Source organism: Acartia tonsa, chromosome 6, assembly GCF_053477335.1.
Source record: "Acartia tonsa isolate MP-2025a chromosome 6, ASM5347733v1, whole genome shotgun sequence".
NCBI lineage: Eukaryota > Metazoa > Arthropoda > Copepoda > Calanoida > Acartiidae > Acartia > Acartia tonsa.
Window position 1 is genome coordinate 24,781,366 of NC_137265.1, and position 20,461 is coordinate 24,801,826.

At 34.1% G+C, this 20,461-nt stretch overlaps 1 protein-coding gene and 1 long non-coding RNA gene across 2 annotated transcripts; both read left to right on the forward strand.

Moving 5' to 3' along the window:
- Nucleotides 1-123: 123 nt before the first annotated feature.
- Nucleotides 124-3,003, forward strand: LOC145323318 (uncharacterized). Its single transcript, XR_013880918.1, has 3 exons — nt 124-258; nt 1,960-2,029; nt 2,913-3,003. It is a non-coding gene; the product is annotated as an uncharacterized LOC145323318 (long non-coding RNA).
- Nucleotides 3,004-3,211: 208 nt separating this feature from the next.
- LOC145323029 (meckelin) lies at nt 3,212-20,034 on the forward strand. The gene is made up of 25 exons (XM_080165416.1): nt 3,212-3,241; nt 3,479-3,585; nt 4,721-4,761; nt 5,166-5,226; nt 5,600-5,699; nt 6,550-6,661; nt 6,989-7,086; nt 7,461-7,523; nt 7,805-7,942; nt 8,730-8,840; nt 9,253-9,335; nt 9,682-9,787; nt 10,169-10,288; nt 10,743-10,793; nt 10,888-10,959; nt 11,612-11,716; nt 15,707-15,875; nt 16,118-16,252; nt 16,570-16,698; nt 17,024-17,118; nt 17,744-17,875; nt 18,279-18,486; nt 18,660-18,766; nt 19,151-19,221; nt 19,684-20,034. Exons 2-25 carry the CDS (start codon nt 3,531-3,533, stop codon nt 19,953-19,955), a joined length of 2,634 nt encoding a protein of 877 aa, XP_080021542.1. The 5' UTR covers nt 3,212-3,241; nt 3,479-3,530; the 3' UTR covers nt 19,956-20,034.
- Nucleotides 20,035-20,461: the final 427 nt, after the last annotated feature.

Consider the following 20,461-nt stretch of genomic DNA (forward strand, 5'->3'; position numbering starts at 1 on the left):
CTGGGGAATATTAGTTTTCCAAATTCCAAAAGAGGTATTAAGCCTTTCTATAAAACTACCTGGTTCCTACTTATTATAAATACAACCAAGATAAAGGGAAAGCACATTCTATTTACAATAATAATAAACTACAGTTTAGATTAAACTGCTTTCTAAAACACAAATACGATTAAAATGATGTAAAATGGTTAAAATGAAGATTTTACTTATTGTTTTGGTTGTTAAAAATGTCTTTTCTTTGGAATCTAATATGTTTAGGTAATTTTTATTTTATCTAATATTTTTGAGGTAGTAAGGTTTATTGTTTGTTTGTGCTTTAAGATCTTAATTTTATCGTAAGATGGTTTTAAGCTATTTATTTTGTCGCCATTAAGGGCTAACAATTATAAATTCTTTATATGATTAGTATTTTAACGCTAGAGTAAGTAGAAAATTATTTTTAATAAATATTTATTTTAGTTCAATGAAACATGAAAGTTTACAATAGTTTATTGTAGTTTTTCTTTTTATCTAGGAACAACATTTTAATATTAAAGAAAATGATATAATTTTTAGTCATTAATTTTTTCAAGTAAAAAGATACTTATTAACCCTTACAGATCGGGCCCCAATTCCCACCTTAATAGATCGGGGGGGGGGGTCATATTGACCCCCCCCTCTATCTCGGCTTCTGTTACAGATAAAGACGTAAAATTTTTTTCTGGTGGTTCATGTGTATTTTTAGAGAAAATTACCTTTTCTAGTCATAGCGGTCAGGCCGCTCCTTAGCCGCTTTTTAGCGGCCAGCCGCTAAATTTTAAAACAGCTGTAGAGCGGCCAATTTTGCAGCTAGGATGATCAAATTTTAGGACGAACTTTTATTTTTCATAACAAAAAAATTACTTTTTCTGATCATCGCCGAAAAACGGCAAATAACGGAAACCGTTATTTTCGGCGGTTACGGCGGCAAAACGGCGGTTGGCGGCGCCAATTAATATTTTTATCTGTTTATTGTTGCTCAAGAATTTACCAAAAAAAAATTATAGGTCTCTAGCTGTAATAGAAGCCACGATTTTCATGATATATGTCTGTAGTAAAAGCCGGACAAAAATCGGCCATAAAGTCGGTCAGGGTGCGGTCAAACGGTCATAACACCACTTTTCTCATAAGGTCATTGATATCTTAGTATTCACCAAAAAAAATTTAGGTTTCAAAAGTCATAATGTAGAAATTAAGATTTATTTAGAATTTTTTTAAAATTTTGGTGCTACCCAACCGACTTTGACCGGACACCACGACCGACACAGACCAGATATCCTAATAAAATCAACTCTTGCCGACGCATAATTACTAAACTTAAAAAGTCATGAAGTCACAGCTCTCCATCTTACCTACAAAAAAATGACATTGAAAAAACTAGAGGGGGGGGGGTCAATATGACCCCCCCCCCGATCTGTAAGGGTTAATTTAGTTATAATATTTTACAGCAATTTTTTTTAACTTCTAAGTTTTATAATTCGTAGATATATGTAGAGTTTTATTTCGAATGATTACTGACATTTTATTCGTGTGGCTAAGTTTACACATTGTGCTTTTTTTAAAAAGGGGTCTTTTTCAATGACAAAAGTAAAGCTATGAAAAAATATCCAATTTTCAGTGTTTTTTATTAATTTAAAGGAGTTATCAATTTAACACACTTACGGTTGATAAAAATTCGCCATTAGTATCTTATTTTCTTTATTGACGTAGTGAGTTGTTTTGAATATCAGAAAAAAATATGTTCCAGATTTTAACAAATTAAGCCTTAAAAGATTTTTCAAAAGTGCTTTAAAAATATCAAAGGAATAAGACCAAATTACAAGAATATTACAGGACTAAGTAGTTTAAATTTGCCGTTACTTTAAACTGAATGAAAAAACACAAGTTATTTTTATATAATATTCTTACATGAATAAGACATAATTATGCTTTTTCTTATAGATTTGATTCTGTATCTTCCTGTGCTAGCAGACAGAACTCCAGTTATAATCCAATCATGTTAGCCTGTCTGGTAATTTTATTATATCTATAATAAATGTATAAATATAGATGTATAATCCAGACAACTGCCCAAGTTGTGTGGACCTTTTTGTCTGCTAGCAAATTGTTTTTTGCTCTTTGTAGCGACTTGGCTGTATTTTTTTCCGACGCTATTGGCTGATATTCAATTTAAAGTCAGGACAGGGATCTCACCCGTGGACAGAGTTACATAAAGCTCGTGTCATCTCTATTATTTTGCTTCAATATATCTGTACAGTGTATATCAATCATTTCTGTACAAAATTTACTCTATGAAATAGATTAACAAGAACCGTAATATTTATATGTAGTACAGCAAGAGCAGCAACTTATATTTATAGCAAAATTGCGAAAGCAAATATCCAGTTAAATTAAGTAGATAGCTTTAAATATGTCAAACCATTTCAAAAAACTTCTAAAATGAATTTAGGCTCTTATTCTGCCCGTCACTCTCCCTTTCAATACAGTTCAAGATGAAAGTCACATAGATGTCCAAGAATTTATGCAAGATTACAAATGACCAATGTATAAAATACTATTGCTTATAAAATTTTAATTCATAATTTGGTTTCAAGAATCTTTTTGTTTTGTATATTTTAGTGGGTAAACCTTAAAAATTATATGTATATAGAATAGAAATTCACAATTTTTTTATTCATGAAATGCATGTCTTTTGTAGCATGACTGACAGGCCAAGTAAGTTGTAAGCTCTTTGGTAAAAGTTATATTCACCAAAAAAAAGCAACAGTCTATCTTAGATAGCAGCCAAGAAAATCCTATGGCGAGACGGCCATACAAAGAAATTTATAGAGTAGCATGGCTATAAGAAATTTTAAATTATGCTTCTTATGCATTTTTAAAGATCAATATTTTAGGAATGTGCAGAAAATGCAACCGGAAAGCAGGATGGCACATGTGTTTGTAAACCAGGCTTCAAAACAATACAGGAATGGATATAGAATATACGTGGATAATATGACAATTTTTTTTTGTCAATTTAGGTTGCTAACATGAACATCACTTATTGGCCAGATCGTTCATCCAATATGAGAGGAGTGGATGGGAACAAGGGTTGGTTTGGGGGAGGTGTATTTAAGCCAGCTACGTGTTTTACTTTATTAGAGTACATAATAATCTGGTGTAATATCCTAGTAATACTAAATCCATTAATACAGGATACGGGACTTTATTCTGGTAAACTGAGGTAAAGCTTTCATAATTTGTTAAATTCACGATAAAATTTTATTGCTTTCACTTTTTGTAGTGTTTACTAAGTAGAAAATCTTTTGAAAAACCATTAATAATTGTGAAAAAAACTACAAACGGACCAAATTGAAGCTGCCTTAAAAAATTAAATATAGTTACCAAAGGGATAATTAAAATGAAAAATCTTACTTGTAGATTATAAATTTTAATGATTATTCATCTTGTTTGTTTTCAGGGAAGCCACCCGTAACTCTGGACTGGTCTGCAGAAAATGCGTGAAAGATAGTATGAGCTCAGCTGATGGCAGGAGCTGTGTCAGCTGTCAGACTGGTGTAGATACAGGTATAGACTATAGTGTGAGCTCAGCTGATGGCAGGAGCTGTGTCAGCTGTCAGACTGGTGTAGATACAGGTATAGACTATAGTGTAAGCTCAGCTGATGGCAGGAGCTGTGTCAGCTGTCAGACTGGTGTAGATACAGGTATAGACTATAGTGTGAGCTCAGTTGATGGCAGGAGCTGTGTCAGCTGTCAGACTGTTGTAGATACAGGTATAGACTATAGTGTAAGCTCAGCTGATGGCAGGAGCTGTGTCAGCTGTCAGACTGGTGTAGATAAAGGTATAGACTATAGTGTGAGCTCAGCTGATGGCAGGAGCTGTGTCAGCTGTCAGACTGGTGTAGATACAGGTATAGACTATAGTGTGAGCTCAGCTGATGGCAGGAGCTGTGTCAGCTGTCAGACTGGAGTAGATACAGATATAGACTATAGTGTGAGCTCAGCTGATGGCAGGAGCTGTGTCAGATGTCAGACTGGTGTTGATACAGATATAGACTATAGTGTGAGCTCAGCTGATGTCAGGAGCTGTGTTAGCTGTCAGACTGGAGTAGATACAGGTATAGACTATAGTGTGAGCTCAGCTGATGGCAGGAGCTGTCTCAGATGTCAGACTGGTGTTGATACAGGTATAAACTATAGTGTGAGCTCAGCTGATGGCAGGAGCTGTGTCAGCTGTCAGACTGGTGTAGATACAGGTATAGACTATAGTGTTAGCTCAGCTGATGGCATGAGCTGTGTCAGCTGTCAGACTGGTGTAGATACAGGTATAGACTATAGTGTGAGCTCAGCTGATGGCAGGAGCTGTGTCAGCTGCCAGACTGGTGTAGATACAGGTATAGACTATACTGTGAGCTCAGCTAATGGCAGGAGCCGTGTCAGATGTCAGACTTGTGTAGATACAGGAAGAATATAAAGTAAGCTCAGCTGATGGCAGGAGCTGTGTCAGCTGTCAGACTAGTGTAGATACAGGTATAGACTATAGTGTGTGCTCAGCTGATGGCAGGAGCTGTGTCAGCTGTCAAAATGGTGTCGATAACATACTCCTCCAAAATGTTATTATAATCTTATTTATAACGAGTAATGAATAATTAGATATAAACTAAAAATAAATTTTCTTTCTGAAAACTTTTTGTTTCATAGGTACCATGAAATGCAAGCCTTGCCCTGGTGGTCATATCCAGGTAAAATCAATTTTTGCTCCTATAAAAGTGCCAACATATTGTCATATTGCTACATCTTCAAAATATTTTATATTTTCATGAAGTCACATAAACTAATGAAATGAAAAAAGTACCTGTTTAATTAAAAGAGTAAAGAAAATTAAAAGTGGAGGGTTATTCTGCATTTCGTTATTTGCAGTTTTGTTGTTTAACTCTCAAAAAAATAGAAGGGAAAAATATAAAGAATGTAAAAGAGTGCTGAACGAAAAAAAGGAAAACCAAGAAATAGGATTGTTGATTGGGAAAGATGGAAAATACATATGAAACATTGAAATAGACAGACATGCTGAATGCCTGTACAAGATACTTTTACAATAGCTTCACTCCTATAATCAACATACCTAGTTATTATATTTTTTTTACAGGTAGAACGTGATCAAGCAGGGAATCTGTTACCAGCTGTTACATGTCTTAAATGTGCTAAAGGTAAATAGCACTTTGCACTTCTAAATATTTTCATTTAAAGTTGAGAAATAATTTGTCTATGTTAAGATCATCTTTACAACTACATTGTAAAGGAGAACCATATCAGTTCTTCGGTTAGTGAGATCCTTTGAGAAACACAGATATCCTGTTACTTTATAGTAAGGATTTATCTTTTTTTTTGTAGGTACCCTACCTGATCCTACAGGTACTGTATGCCAGCCCTGTCAAAATTATCTATTATTTGTAGGTACTCTACCTGATCCTACAGGTACTGTATGCCAGCCATGTCATGATTATCTATTATTTGTAGGTACCCTACCTGATCCTACAGGTACTGTATGACAGCCCTGTCATAATTATCTATTATTTGTAGGTACCCTACCTGATCCTACAGGTACTGTATGCCAGCCCTGTCATAATTATCCTCTACTACCTGGTTTTAATACATCAGATCCTTGTAGCTGTGTTAAGAGGTTAGTTATGAATTAGTAAGCAAATAATTAAAATTCATATAAATCATGTTTAGGATGAAAATAATGAAGTATGAATTTGTTTTCTTTAAGATTGAGTTTTATTTTCTAACATAAATATGCTAAATACAAATACAGGGTGTTTTTTTAATGGAACAAAAGTATTGCTTAATATAACCCACTTGCCATTGACAGAAATTAATAATCTATATCTTAATTTCTTTATTGGGTTGGGGCAATTAGTATAAGAAAAAATACTTGGCAATTTTCAACGAATTATGCCTTAAAAGCCGTGCATTTTTTAAAATCAAATTGCGCAGCTTGTGTTAATAGTAGAAAAATGTTATGCATATCGTTAGAATCATTCTAAACTCTAGTTTTTGGGTATTTAAGAATATTCATATGCAACGTATAGTTTAGGAGCTACATGGTAAAATGTCCCAACTTAATTAAAACTTTTCAACCTTTCTTACATTTTCCTACGTAGCATCTATACTACAAATAGCATGAAAATGATGCATATATTTCCAAAAACTAAAGTTTATGACAATTCTAACGATATACGTAACATTTTTCTACTATTAACACAAGCCGCGCAATTTGATTTTTAAAAATGCACGCATTTTTGCACACTCTTTAAATTAGACATGATCCAAAAAATAGGTACTTTGGAAAAACCGGTTTTAAGGCATAATTTGTTGAAAATCGCCAAGTATTTTTTTCTTATACAAATTGCCCCAATTCAATAAAGAAATTAAGATACAGATTATTAATTTCTGTCAAAGGCAAGTGGGTTATATTAAGCAATACTTTTGTTCCATTAAAAAAAAAACACCCTGAATTATGTCTTCAGGTCTGGTCTGTGCCTACCAGTAAATCTGGAGATGTCTGACATATATCTGGAATCTCCATCTGCCTACAATATCAAGTTTGCACAACTGGATCAAGTTTCAGCTTTTCTGAAGGTAACAAATTGTAACAGAGTATAGATTCCAATAAAACATTACGTCATACAATTGACCAATGATAGACCAGTATACATTGTAATTGACCAATGGTAAAATTAATTCTGGCCTATCATTGGTCATTTGTTATGTATGACCTGATTTTTTATTGGACACTATACGCTGTTTCTAACAAAATTATTGAAACAGAAAATAATCATAGTAAGGTTATGATGGAAAATATCAAATACTTTTACGGTTGGAATAGAAGTCATAATGAAAAATATAATAGACTTGGTATAAGAAGGGCTAAAATGATCAGTAATACTAAGAAAAATATAAATTTAGGAGCATATGACAGTAGCAGCCTATATGTGTGGCAGACATCTGAACAGTACAGCTTGTAACCTCCTCGGCAATCTCTGTACCCTAACATTGCATTCAAGGTATGAGCAACTTGTACAATAACTGATGATTTTAAACAACTATATAAAAGAATATAAGGAGGGAGGGGACATTGGGCTGTTTTACTCTAGTCCCCACGGTCTTAAAATGATGTTTTTTGTTGGCTGAACAACTTTGGGAACTTTTCTTGAATTTTGATTGGTTGGTTTATTAAACCGAGTGTCCAAACGTTTCTGCCAATGATTGTAATCTTCAGAATGGGTAATCATTATGTATGTACATCAATTTATAGGCCATAGTCTTGTCCCTTTAGATTATTGAAAAGAATATCTAATTACCTACTTGGAAAACCCTTTTTATGTAGACGTTGTCGCAGAATTAGATTAACATTTGAATATCCTTGATTTATTTTTAGAGATCACCCAGCCTGTTTGACACTTAGCAGAATGGTTGATAGAAATAATGATCAGAAAACCAGGTACACATATTTTTCTAAATATAAGAGCATTAAAAATTATCTCAATCATGGCCCTATATCAACCCACCTCAAAAGAGCAAACAGAAAAATAGCAGCTCGATAATCATAAACATCCCCCAACATAGTTACCCCCCTTCCCCTGGGATGTCCCTATCAGAGCGGCTCCATCTTTGAATGTTTAGATATAATCATCATAATTGGGGTATCCCAAGATTCAATTCTTGGAGCATTTCTATCTCTTTTAGTTTCATAACTTATCATTACAAATAAAATATTTGTAGGAGAGTGCCCAGGTTATTTCTACCTGGTGGTCAGAGTGCCTCCACCCTGGAGAGTGAGGATATAATCACCATGCACTCTCTGACAGGCCGGTCAGCTGATAAAACTGGAACTGACAGACTTAATCTTACTGTAGCAAGGTAGGCTTTTCCACTATTAGAACTTGCATCCAGTTCTAAAAATTATCCAACGAATAAGAAAAAGTTATTAAAACTTTGGGGTCAAGTGTACTACAAGTCTATTGTCCCCTTTCTTCCTTGGTAAAACATCAGTCTGCATAAGTCTTGTTTTTTTTCTGTTAATGTCACGTACTTTAGCAAAAACTGTCTATTCCACTTATTTATCACTCCTTGCTTCACCCCCAACCCCTTCCTTAGATTTTTATTTGTATATTTTGGTAGGAGCTATGGCACACTCTTTATTTCTTTTTCTTATTCTAAATATAAAATACTTAAAAATCAATTATTCCAAATATTTGCAAATAATATATATATTTTGAAATAGAAATATAGAATATTGATTTAAAACAATAAGAAACAGATATCCATTCCTAATCTTGTTATTTTTTTTCATTTCATGCAAATTTTCTAAAATAATATTAATATAACGAAATGGAAAATAGCAAATATTCAATATTTGTACACAAAAACGAATAATAAATAGTTGGGTATAGCCCCTTTCGTAACATCGCACCTTATGGGGCGATTCTTCGTTTTTTTCACCGTAGCTTTTCTCCTACTTCTAGCCACTGCGGGGGGCTCTAACCCTGTGGGGTAATCACCTAACCCAATATAACCAAACCTAACCTAAAATAACCTATAAAAAGCTATTTTAAAAATACGACGAATCGCCACTTATGGGGCGATGTTACGAAAGAGACTATTCCCAAATAGTTTGATGGTCATCTATCTTTATTTTATATTTCAGATATTCTGTAAATGGGGAATTCCTTGGCTTGGAAGAGGTGCGAGGCAATATGTTTCACTTGTGCAATGTTTCAAATTCTGAAGCTGATGCTGCCTGGGTTTTTGGTACCAGGTAAGACATAGGAAATTTTATTGATTCTATTTTATCATTCTTACACACTTTTCAAAAGCGAAGCTCTACTATAATTAGGGTCGGTCAGTACGTCCGTATCGGTTAGATCTTTTATTTAATTTAGACATGTGAGAATTGTCCTATTGATTTCAAAATTTGCATGATGATGATTCCTATAAAAAATAGGTATGATTTAGGAAGCTTAGCAACTCTAATTTTTGGAATAATGATTCCTAATACAACAAGATACAATGTCATAAGCGAGGCATCACTAAAATCAAGTCCTAAAATGTAAGTATGTCCTTAAGTATCCTGCATGTAAGTAGTTTTGCAACAAATTTACTTAAAATTTTAAAATTTTTCATGATTTTTTGTTGTAAAATTAGAAAATTATTCTTTTTATAAATTTCAGGTATAAAAAGACATGCAAACTATCTGGACTAAGCCTATGGTCACAGGATACTGTCATGATTGATTTATACTATCCATTTCAAGGTTAGTCTTTTGATTACAGGAAAAATTATGTAAACTTTGGAAAGGGTGGAAATTAAATAATCTTTACTAATTATTTGTTTGTTTTTACACCAGATTTTAATGTTCTCTTACAATCCCATCCCCTCCTACTTGATAAGCGAACTGACCAATAAACGAGTTCCATGTTAGCAAGCTGCATTGAGGACAATTTTTCCCCTGACATTATATCCTATAATATTCTACAATTCATGTCATTACTATACAGTTTTAGACCCATTTTATCTGTTATTACTTTTTAGATTAATTTATTTGCAACTGTCATATCTTGTCAATAATTTTCGCTTTAATATCTTTATTTTTATTTTAGATAAGCAAAAGCTGATGACATACCAGATATTTAATTTAATCTTAAATAATGAGAAAAACAAAAATGGAGATGAAAAAGAGAAAAAGAATTGGGAACTAACATCAAGGTAAATTATGACGTTGTTACTATTTAATATATCTAGATAACTATATAATAATGGATATATAATTTACGTGAATATTTGGGGAAATTTGTCGTCAATTCAGGTTGCTAATATGGACCTTACTTATTTGTCAGTTCGTTCATCCAGTAGGAGGGGAGGGGATAGGGTTAATGGATGGATGCGGGGTATCGTTATTTTAGCCTGCTGCGACTGCTTTGTTAGAGTACATGAAGATCTGGTGTAACATACAAGTAATAATATGTCAATTTCTAGAATATATTTGATTCTTTAGATACATCTAATAATTCTTATGATAAAGGGAGGATTATAAGGGGCAAAATAAGATCCCAGTCCCCAAAATCTAAATTAAAGTTTTGTATTTAGGTTCTTCCTGGTGGACAGTGTTGGTGGACAGGATGGTTCTGAATCCAGGCCTAAATATGTTAGATACCTGGAACATCTTGATATTGTCATCACACTCCTAGATACCAGGAACCTTGATTTTTAATATTATTTTGTTTGATAATGATTGATACTAGGAATTTTGTTTTTAATATTATAATGTTGTTTGATAATGCTCGATACTAGGAAACTTGATTTTTAAATATTATATTGGTAATGTTTGATACTAGGAACCTTGATTTTTATATTGCTGTTTGTATATAAGATTGAGTTTTACCCATCACTTAATATATGTTAAAAAAAGAAAATAGCATAAAACCTTCATAGGGCCAGTAGGTATATTTCCTAAAAAGCATAGCCCTATCAGTTCAGCAGTTATAGAGAACTTAAGCTTCATCTGGTCTGACAGATAAATGGAAAGACAGACAAACAGATTTGCAGACAGACAAACAGACAGGCATAAATAATTGTACTTAGTTGTGTGGGTTTGTTAGGGTTAAATACAAATTGGAATGCATTTAAATATAAAATGAAATATTTGAAAACTTGGTTGTAGGAAAAATCCGTACAAGCCTGGACGTATACATCCACCACTAATCAAACTCAGGTAAACATTATTTTTTGTTATTATATCCCTCTTTTTATAAAATATTCATTATGTAATAATTTATGTACTTCAATAATGATAATAATTGTTTTAGTTATAAAGAAATCAGTCTTGAAGAGGCTCTCAGTGGAAAAGAAGTTCTTATGACTTTTTCAGTAAATTACAGGTTTGATAACATATTTTAAATTGTTCAATTAAACAAGGATAATATTGATCTAAAGAAGCGCAGTCCAATGTGTCATATATGTTTTTCAAGTGTCTTTTTTCATATTTGTTTAATAGTATTTTAGTAACATAGGCCTATTTTTCTTCGAAATAAACTTCATTATACTGTTCAATTTTACCTTTAAAATATTAAATTCAACATCATCTTATTCCTTAATCTATTGTCAAATATCAATTGATAGGGCAGCTACTCTACAAAACATTTAATAAAATTCCTTTGCGCTTAACTTATCTGTAATGCAAACCTTTGATATAAATGATTAGTGAGTAAAAGTATGAGGCAGTAAACTAGATGATGAGAAAATCTTTAGCATTCTGTCCGAATCATATAAGAACCTCATCATCTTTTGAGAACAGTAAACAAACATCTCTTCATCAAGTACTAATATCAGAGCTCGGCAGCTGCGACTAAGCCTCAAAATTAAACCCATTTGGATTCTTTGAAATATTTTTGGAAAGGAGGAATTGCTAAATTTAGGTCATGTTTTGACTTTCACCGGATTTTTAAACTTGCATGCAAAAGGTTGATTTCCCTGAGGCTTTCAGGCGGCTGATGTTTGGCTGCAGAGAATTAAATAATATCCTTGTTATAGAATGGATATGCACGGTGCAGAAAAAGATGTTGAAATAGCTGTTGGAGTTCTATCCGCTCTGGCTGTTCTACTTTCAGCTGTAGAAGCTTGGTCTTGGTCTAAAAGGTTGATATTTGAATTATTTTTTAGTCTTACAGAAGGCATTAGACTTGTTATTAGTAACACGACTAATTAACTTATGTTTTATTTTAAACTATTGAACAAATGATTTTATTGGTTAAGGGATACTATTTTAATTCATGTTATCTTTCTGCCAAGAAGATTTTCTATTAAATATTACGTTGGCTGCATCTACGCTGCGAATCTACCACCAACAACACCGGTGCCAAGAGCCAACACCTACAACAGGGAACTACGCCCTGTTTCCAAAGTATCACCGTCATCCACTACCAGCACCAGAGGCCCAGGTTTTTCAGTAAAATCGACAATGAAGTTCTACACTCAGCTCCATCTTTTTAATTAGTTTGACAAAGGATCAACCCCTTCCAGCCTGTTTGATCCGGCTATTACTTATCAAGGCTGGCATTGAGCAAAATCCAGGTCCTACCTGGATCTGTCCAGTGTGCAGCAAACAAATTTCTGAACACAGACCATCCGTAGAATGCACCAAATGTAATCTCTGGCTCCATGTGAAATGCTCCAAACTTAAAAACGCAAATGCAGGAAAAAAGCTACCTAACTGGATGGGACCCTGCTGCCCCCCACCCCCCGTTACCCTTCCTTCCCCCCCTCCCCCTTCATCAAACCCTCCACCTTCCCCCCCTCCCCCCCGCCTCCACTCTATACCAACACCTCAACTTCCATACAACAAACTAAACATCCTACAGCATAACATCAATGGTTTATCCAGCAAAGTAGATCAACTACTATACTTTATAAGGAAACATAAAGTACACATTGCAGCAATACAAGAAACAAAATTTACCATCAACTCAAAACCCGCTGATATTAAAGACTACACACTTGTTAGGAAAGATCGCCAAACCAACAAAGGAGGAGGACTCGCCTTCCTTATCCACAGATCCATCCAATTCCAGACTGAAATAACATCTCCAGCACTAGTCAACGATCAACATATTGAAATCCTGACAATAACCATCCCAGGTAGAATGGATGCATTACAAATCAGTAATGTATACATTCCCCCAATCAGCAGCTGCCAACAAGATTATGTTCCAGACATTACCAGCATCTTTGAACAGGCCACCCCAAACTCTTTAATCTTAGGTGACTTTAATGGCCACCATTCTTTATGGTATAGTGAATCTACTGAAAACATTAGAGGTAGACAAATTGCAGATCTCATTGGCGACATCCCTTTTGGTATCTTGAATGAAGACACTCCTACTCGAGTCACAGCCAATAGCTCATCATCACCAGATATATCAATGGCATCATCCAACTTACTACCTACCTGTGACTGGAAAGTGTTACCTGCTTTAAATTCTGACCATCTACCAATTATTATCTCTCTAAACACAACAACACAGAGAGTAAAAGCAGAAAACAAAACATTTATCAACGTATCCAAGGCCAACTGGGAGGGCTTTACTGACTTCACAGAAGAAATCTTTGCAAGGATTCCACATAACAACGACGTACACAAGTCTGAAAAATCATTTAGAAACATCCTAAATAAAGCTGCAAACAAATTCATACCAGCTGGCAGGTTACCCAATGTCATCCATGAGGTTCCCACCGAGGCAGCCAGGCTTATAGATGAACGAGATGGCCTCAGAGCCAACAATCCTGCAGACCCTAGAATACCTGACCTAAACAAAGAGATAAATAATAAAATCAATGAACATCGGAAAACAAAGTGGAAAGAACATCTCAATACCTGTGATCCCGGCTCAAAAAAGCTCTGGAATACGATCAAGTCTCTGTCAGGCAAGCCAAACCAGCCAGATAATCAGGCCATTTATTTTGGCGACAAACCTTTCTGTGACAGAAAAAAGTTCGCAAACAATTTCAACAGCCAATACACACCAGGACCAACATCTAAACCAACAAAGCAATTTAGACGAACACTGCGCAACCTTCAAAAATCTACCAAGGACCAGAAAATAACCATCACCACCCAGCAAACATCCGAAGCCATCAAGAAATGTAAAGCCTCGAAGGCTTTAGATCCAGACAACATTTCACCACTGATGCTAAAACATCTCGGCCCACATGGTATAAGGTATTTGACCAATATCTTTAACAACTGTGTTTCCAAAGCCATAATACCATCACTCTGGAAGACCGCGCGCATCATACCCTTACTCAAGCCAGGCAAGCCATCAGACCAAGGCAAGAGCTACAGACCAATATCTCTTCTGTCCCCAGCCGCCAAAATTCTGGAAAGCATTCTTCTCCCCCAGATTACTGAATCCATACCTTTCGCCCCCCATCAACATGGATTCAGAAAAGGACATTCTACCACAACTGCACTTCAAGAGATTAAAACATACATCAAAAAAGGTCTCAATAAACCAAGGCCAGTTGAGAGAACTATTTCTGTTGCTATTGACCTTACCCAAGCATTTGATACTGTCAACCACGAGATTCTGCTGACCGACATCTATGAACTTAACCTGAACCACCACCTTAAAAGATTCTTGGCTGCCTACCTCCGAGGCAGACAGACTTTTGTTGAATTTCGTGGTCGCAGATCCAGATACAGGAAAATGAGACAGGGTGTACCACAAGGAGGGGTCCTTTCACCTGTTTTATTCAACCTATACATGAGTAAGATGCCTAATCCATCAGGTAACATTAAATTAGTCACGTACGCTGATGATTCAAATGTCCTCAATTCTGGCGTACACCTGGAACCTGTCTGCTCAGAGATTAATGCTTATTTAAACACCTTAGATAATTGGTTCAAAGAAAGGAATTTGTTTATCTCCCCAGCTAAGTCAACAGCCACAGTCTTCACCACATGGTCTAATGAATGCAGTGAACAGCTAAACATTTCTATCAACGGCGGGCCCTGTTCCCACTGTCAAACACCCAAAATTTCTAGGTGTAACCTTTGACAATTTGTTGACATTCAAACACCATGCTACCGATATTAAATCCAGAGTTAAATCTCGCAATAACATCTTAAAATCACTTTCTGGCACCACCTGGGGTATGGAAAAAGAAACTATTCTTACTACATACAAGGCAATAGGACAATCAGTAATTAATTACTGTAGCCCTATCTGGACCCCCAACCTGGCAGACGTTAACTGGAAACACCTCCAAGTAGCACAGAGTGAAGCATTAAGAGTCGCACTTGGCTGTGTTAATAAAACGCCCATCGATCACTTTAACACAGAATGCAAAATCATGAAAGTCAAGGACCACTCTGAAATGCTGTCTAGACAATTCCTCCTTGCCACTCAAAAAGATGACCACCCTAATCATGTTGACCTTCACGGCCCTCCACCTCGCCGTATCACTAAGCAAACCCTCCAAACTAGATTTGGAAATGAGATCAGAGACATGATTCCAGAAAGTGGTGTAAACAGTCAAAATTATAAACCACTACTTAAACAAATCCATACTGAGTGTGTAAGAAAATCCATCAACAACCTTACAGACAATAAAGTTCTAGACGCCCCTCCCCCCCCCTGTTAACGAGGCTGAAAGAGACTTTCCCAGACAAACAAGAAGTATGCTATGTCAACTAAGATCCGGATATTCTTCTATGCTCAACTCGTACCTGTCAGCTGTTACAGAGAATACTATACAGATAGAAGACAAATGTCCCAAATGTAACCAACCATCACATACAACCAACCATCTCTTCAATTGTCCTGCTGACCCAACCAACCTAACTGCTGAATCACTATGGAACGACCCTCTGGCTGCTGCGACATTCCTTGGTCTAGATACAGGCCAACCCTTCGATGATCATGGATAGACGGGCGATACATTTGGCTACAACAACAACATTAAATATTACTCTGTTTTAATCATACAGAAAATGTCAATGGTATTTTTATATTTTTAATAGTGTATTATAATTTAAATGGTGTAAATAATAGAGTAAAAGATGTCTGCAAAATAGTTTTTATTTTGCTAAATATCCTACTTATCTTTAATTAATGTTATTTTATTTAGATCAGGCAAAGTTGGGGTTGATGTAAAATCTCTTGTGAAACTTATAGTTTGTACAGCTGGCAACCTGTGTCACGTCTTTCTGGCGGTCATCTTCTTTACCTCACTGTACTGGCTCATTTTCTTTAAACAACAGAGCTATGTTCATACCCTTCTACCTGCTCCAGAACAGGCATTCATTTAATATAGTAAAAAACATAAGGATTAAGGATAAATTTTCCTTAAAAATATTAGTAAAACCCTACAAATCTAAACATTTGAAAATGAAATGTTAAAAAAGCATTAACTTTTGACAATACCCGTTAATTTCCTCACAATTTATGTTTTTGTAAGTTATAAATACACTTAATTTTTTTTTTATTTATAAGACATTACCATTCTTCTTCATATTATCATTTTAAATGAATTTCTAAGGAGTTTTTTATAAAACAATATCTGATATCAGCCTTCAGCCTGAAAATTGTGGACATAGCTGTCCTGATTCTGACCCAAGTATCAGTTGATGTGTTCCTCATTGACTGGGAGAGACCACCTCCTTCCAGCAACCAGGTAAAGTCCTTGACTCAAGTATCTGTGTACAGATTCCTTATCAACTGGTAGAAACGTTCTTCATCCAAAAACCAGATATTACTTTTTAATTGTATGCGTATAATTATAGGTAAACTTAAAGCAACCTTCTACAGAGAACCAACTTTTTAATTTTGTAACAATTTTCTTAAAGTTCTGCATGTAATACCCATAATAATGAGCCTGCTCAATGGCAAGGAATTACCTTAAAATATTTTGGTGTTTTTTAGTATATTTTTCCCTATCTTTTTAGAACCTATATACTATTTATTTTTCTATATTACTTTTACTTTGTTTAGAGTGAAGAGGATGGTGGTAAAATTTCAGTTTGGAGAACCTATCTTGTAGCCAACGAATGGAATGAAATACAAACTAGAAGAAAAACTAAAATCAGCCTTCAAGTTATTTTCTTTCTTATTCTAATGAAGGTAACATCAAAAAATTGAAAACCCAATATTATGATAAATAAATGTGATATAAATAAATTTTATTAATTTACAAGATGGTATTAGTAATGAAATTGTCTAAGAACTAAAATAAAGCTTATTAGAATTGCAAATATTATTAGACCAAAACTATGTCAAGAGATAGACAGACAAAGAGACATTCTACCTCTCATTTATTAGAGTGTTGTATGAAAGAGCTGTCTTTATAAATAACTACATTTATGACATATGTTTAAATTTAATATCCCTAATCTTTAACTGCTATATGACATAGTTATAATACATATTTATTGTATTTAAATGGCAGGTGTTAAACCTGGAGAATCTAGCAACAGCTGATCCACACAACAATCTTTGGCCACAAGATGGCGTCTATATGGCAGAACATAGTTATGTTTGTAGGTAATCAGTCTTGAATTAATACCTCTAATACTTAAATTAGAAACTTGTTTATTAGCAAAGATACTCCATGATTTTCTTGTACGTGAATTACAGTACGTTCGTAAAGATATAAGGAGATGATGTTTTCTCGACTAATATCAGTATACAACTAACTTGATCCGGTGGTCTATCGGTCATGCCACAAAAAGTTATCTATATTTTTTTTAAGATTTCGTGATATTTTATTACTAATCATCACTTTCTTTTCTTTTTATGACCACTTAACATTTGTTCTATAACTCTTTTTATGCGTTTGTTAATATATGACTTTTATCTTTGCTACTAATATGGATTTTGTCACATTTTCTAATTTGTGCATTTAAAACTATATGGTAAAAAACGATAATTTTCGTTTTCAGTATGACTTCGAAACCAATAAACTAAACATCCGCTGGTTCTAAGCCTTACTGAAAAATAATGTATAGCATTGTATTACAAACAATTTTCCATTGATATTAAACAAAATCATAAAATCAATACCAATTTTGTTATCTGGGCCTTAGGGCTAATAAAAATGTTTTTATTTTTTCATTTTAATATCCGCGGAAAGCTGTTTATAATACCATACGATAAATATATATTACAGGTTTGCTCTGGGTGTATCCTTATGGTCAGGTATAGCCATAGTTCAGGCTATCTTCTGGTCAGGGATATATTCAACACTTGTGGAAGATAAATTGGCACAGTTTACTGATATCTGTTCTCTTTCTAATATTAGGTAATATTATGTGTCAATACTAAGTTTTATATAAAATATTTAATTGTTTGTCTGTTGTTATAAACTTTTGATTTGTCTAAGAACAAGGGACTAATATTCTGGAAAACAATTATAAGTAAAAAATTTCCTACACACCTCTTTCATTATTCATCCCTTCTTCCCTTTAGTTACAGCACAAATCAAGATTTACGCCTACATTACTCCACAAAAATATCCAAATTTTCAGCAATTTCAAATTGATTTAATTTGCTGAATCACAGCTCTTGATTTTTCAAAATCTATCAAGTAAAGCTACAAGACAAATTTCCATATGTTTTACAAAGTCTTTATTTTATCTTTATAATTTTGTCCTTATCCACGAAATTTTAGATACTGACAAATAATTTCAATAATTTTAATTTAGTGTGTTTGTGATGTCACACTCACATTTTGGTTACTACATCCACGGCAAGTCTGCCCACGGGACAGCTGACACCAACATGGCGGGGTTGCTGGACCAGCTCCAGCGGGAAGCTGATGACCTGTGCGGCCACAGAGGCCTCCAGGCTGGATCAGATCATCAGACTTTCTCCATGACTCTTCCACTTACACTCAGATCTTATTATGACAAGGTAATTTAACTTAATGAACAAACCAATTAAAATTGAATAAAAGTCCCCAAAGTCATTAAGCAAACAAGTAGGAAAACAATATCATAAATCTTTGGGGACTAGTGTAATAAATAAACCAATTTCTCCTCTCTCCCTGACAATTATGACATAATTTAAATTAAATTAATATTCAGGTAGTAACACCCGCCAGCAAAAATGGCCGGCTGACAGGCAGACTGACCGGAACAGTTCTACAGAACATGGTCCATGCATACACAACTATGAATAGGTTCTTAACTAGGTAAATAACTCGTGAAAAATCAAAACTTTATGAAATTGTCATGTTTATGACATTTGATCAACTTTGAAATGGTAGATTATTAATATGTAGTTTCCTTATAATTCATAATATTCAACATAAACTTATTTAATTAATTTATTTTTAATGAAACGGTAATATCGACATTCTATTGACCTATAGTTTTGTTTTGATGATAAAAAATTAAAGTAAATAGATAGATTGGGCTACGACGGTCATGTAGTTGTCTGGATTATACTTAAAAGTTCAAGTTTTTTTACATTTTCGGAAGCTGCTTGCAGCCAAGCAGACAGTATTTTTTAATGATTCGATTGCTAAGCCCTGCCTGTATGCATGCTAAGCAGTATTTTTATATTTTTGTTTTAGATTTCTGGAACATGCATTGAAAGATCTTGATTTTGAAGTTAGAGAAAAGAATTTTGTTGAATCGGCTTTAGGTTAGTTCATTTCTATGCTTGTATTGTGATCATTGTAGGGAACTAGAGTATTTTTTGATGATGCTATATTTAGATGAATTTATACAAAAAAATATACCAAAATTTTAATATGTTGCTTTAAATTTGCGTCTTGGAATGGAAGGGAAAAATATCTTGGCCTACTTTAATTAAATTTTTCAGCTACCTAATGCAAAATCGCTTCTTCTGAGGTAAAGGGGAATGAGATTTCTTGTAAACAACTAATTTTTGAATAAAATTAATATAAAGTTGATTCTCTAAAAAAAACTTTTATTTGAAATGTCACCAAAGAAATTTAATCGGAGTGGAATAAAGACTAAAGAGGGTGCAATGTTAAATTTCATATAAATAGTTATGAAGAAAAATACTTTTTCACTACAGTGAATTTATCTTTTATTTAGACATTGTTTTTGTATTGTTGTATATATTTTTATATATTTTTAGATATAGAATTTCAAGAGAATCCTGGAGAGAAGGCAGTTTTCTACACTGACAACGGTCATTCATTTGACCGCCTTCTGCTGTACGGTCACGAGTTCTCCTTGACCGTTTTTGAAGTTCTGGTCATGTCGTTTATTGACCTGTTTGTGCAGGACTTTCTATCCGCCAGTATTATTACATATTTTGTGTCCAAGCTGGTCACTCTGGTCAGGTATACGGCTGGCCGGTCAAATCTGGCAAATAAAACTTTGATTGACCGCAGATTTCTAATCTAAACACTTCTATAATTAATAGTTATTTATCACAACGTATTATAAACAGCTTTTTAAGGATACAAAAAGGTACAATTATAAGATTAAAGCTAGTCTTGTTAGTCCTAAGATGCACGGTCTAACAAAACTGTTTTAATATTCTGAATGTACATTTTTATTTTCGTAGAAAACTTAATATAATACGATACGATAAATGATTTTTCAGTATGGCTTAGAACCGGTTCTAATCCAGCGGATATCAATCGGTTTGGAAGCCATACTAGAATAGTATTTTCTATGGCTGTCCCATTTATATTAAAGAATGCCCCTTGTTTGTAACAATGGATATAGAATATGTGGATATTGTGACAGGGGGATTTTTGTTATCAATTTAGGTTGCTAATATAGTCCTAAGATGTTAGTCGATAGTTTCTACATGGTAAGAGGAGGGGATGGAGTAAATTCATAAGAGGCAGATGTTTTAAAATAGCATCGGTGAGAAACATTTTATCTCTCACAATATCCAAGTA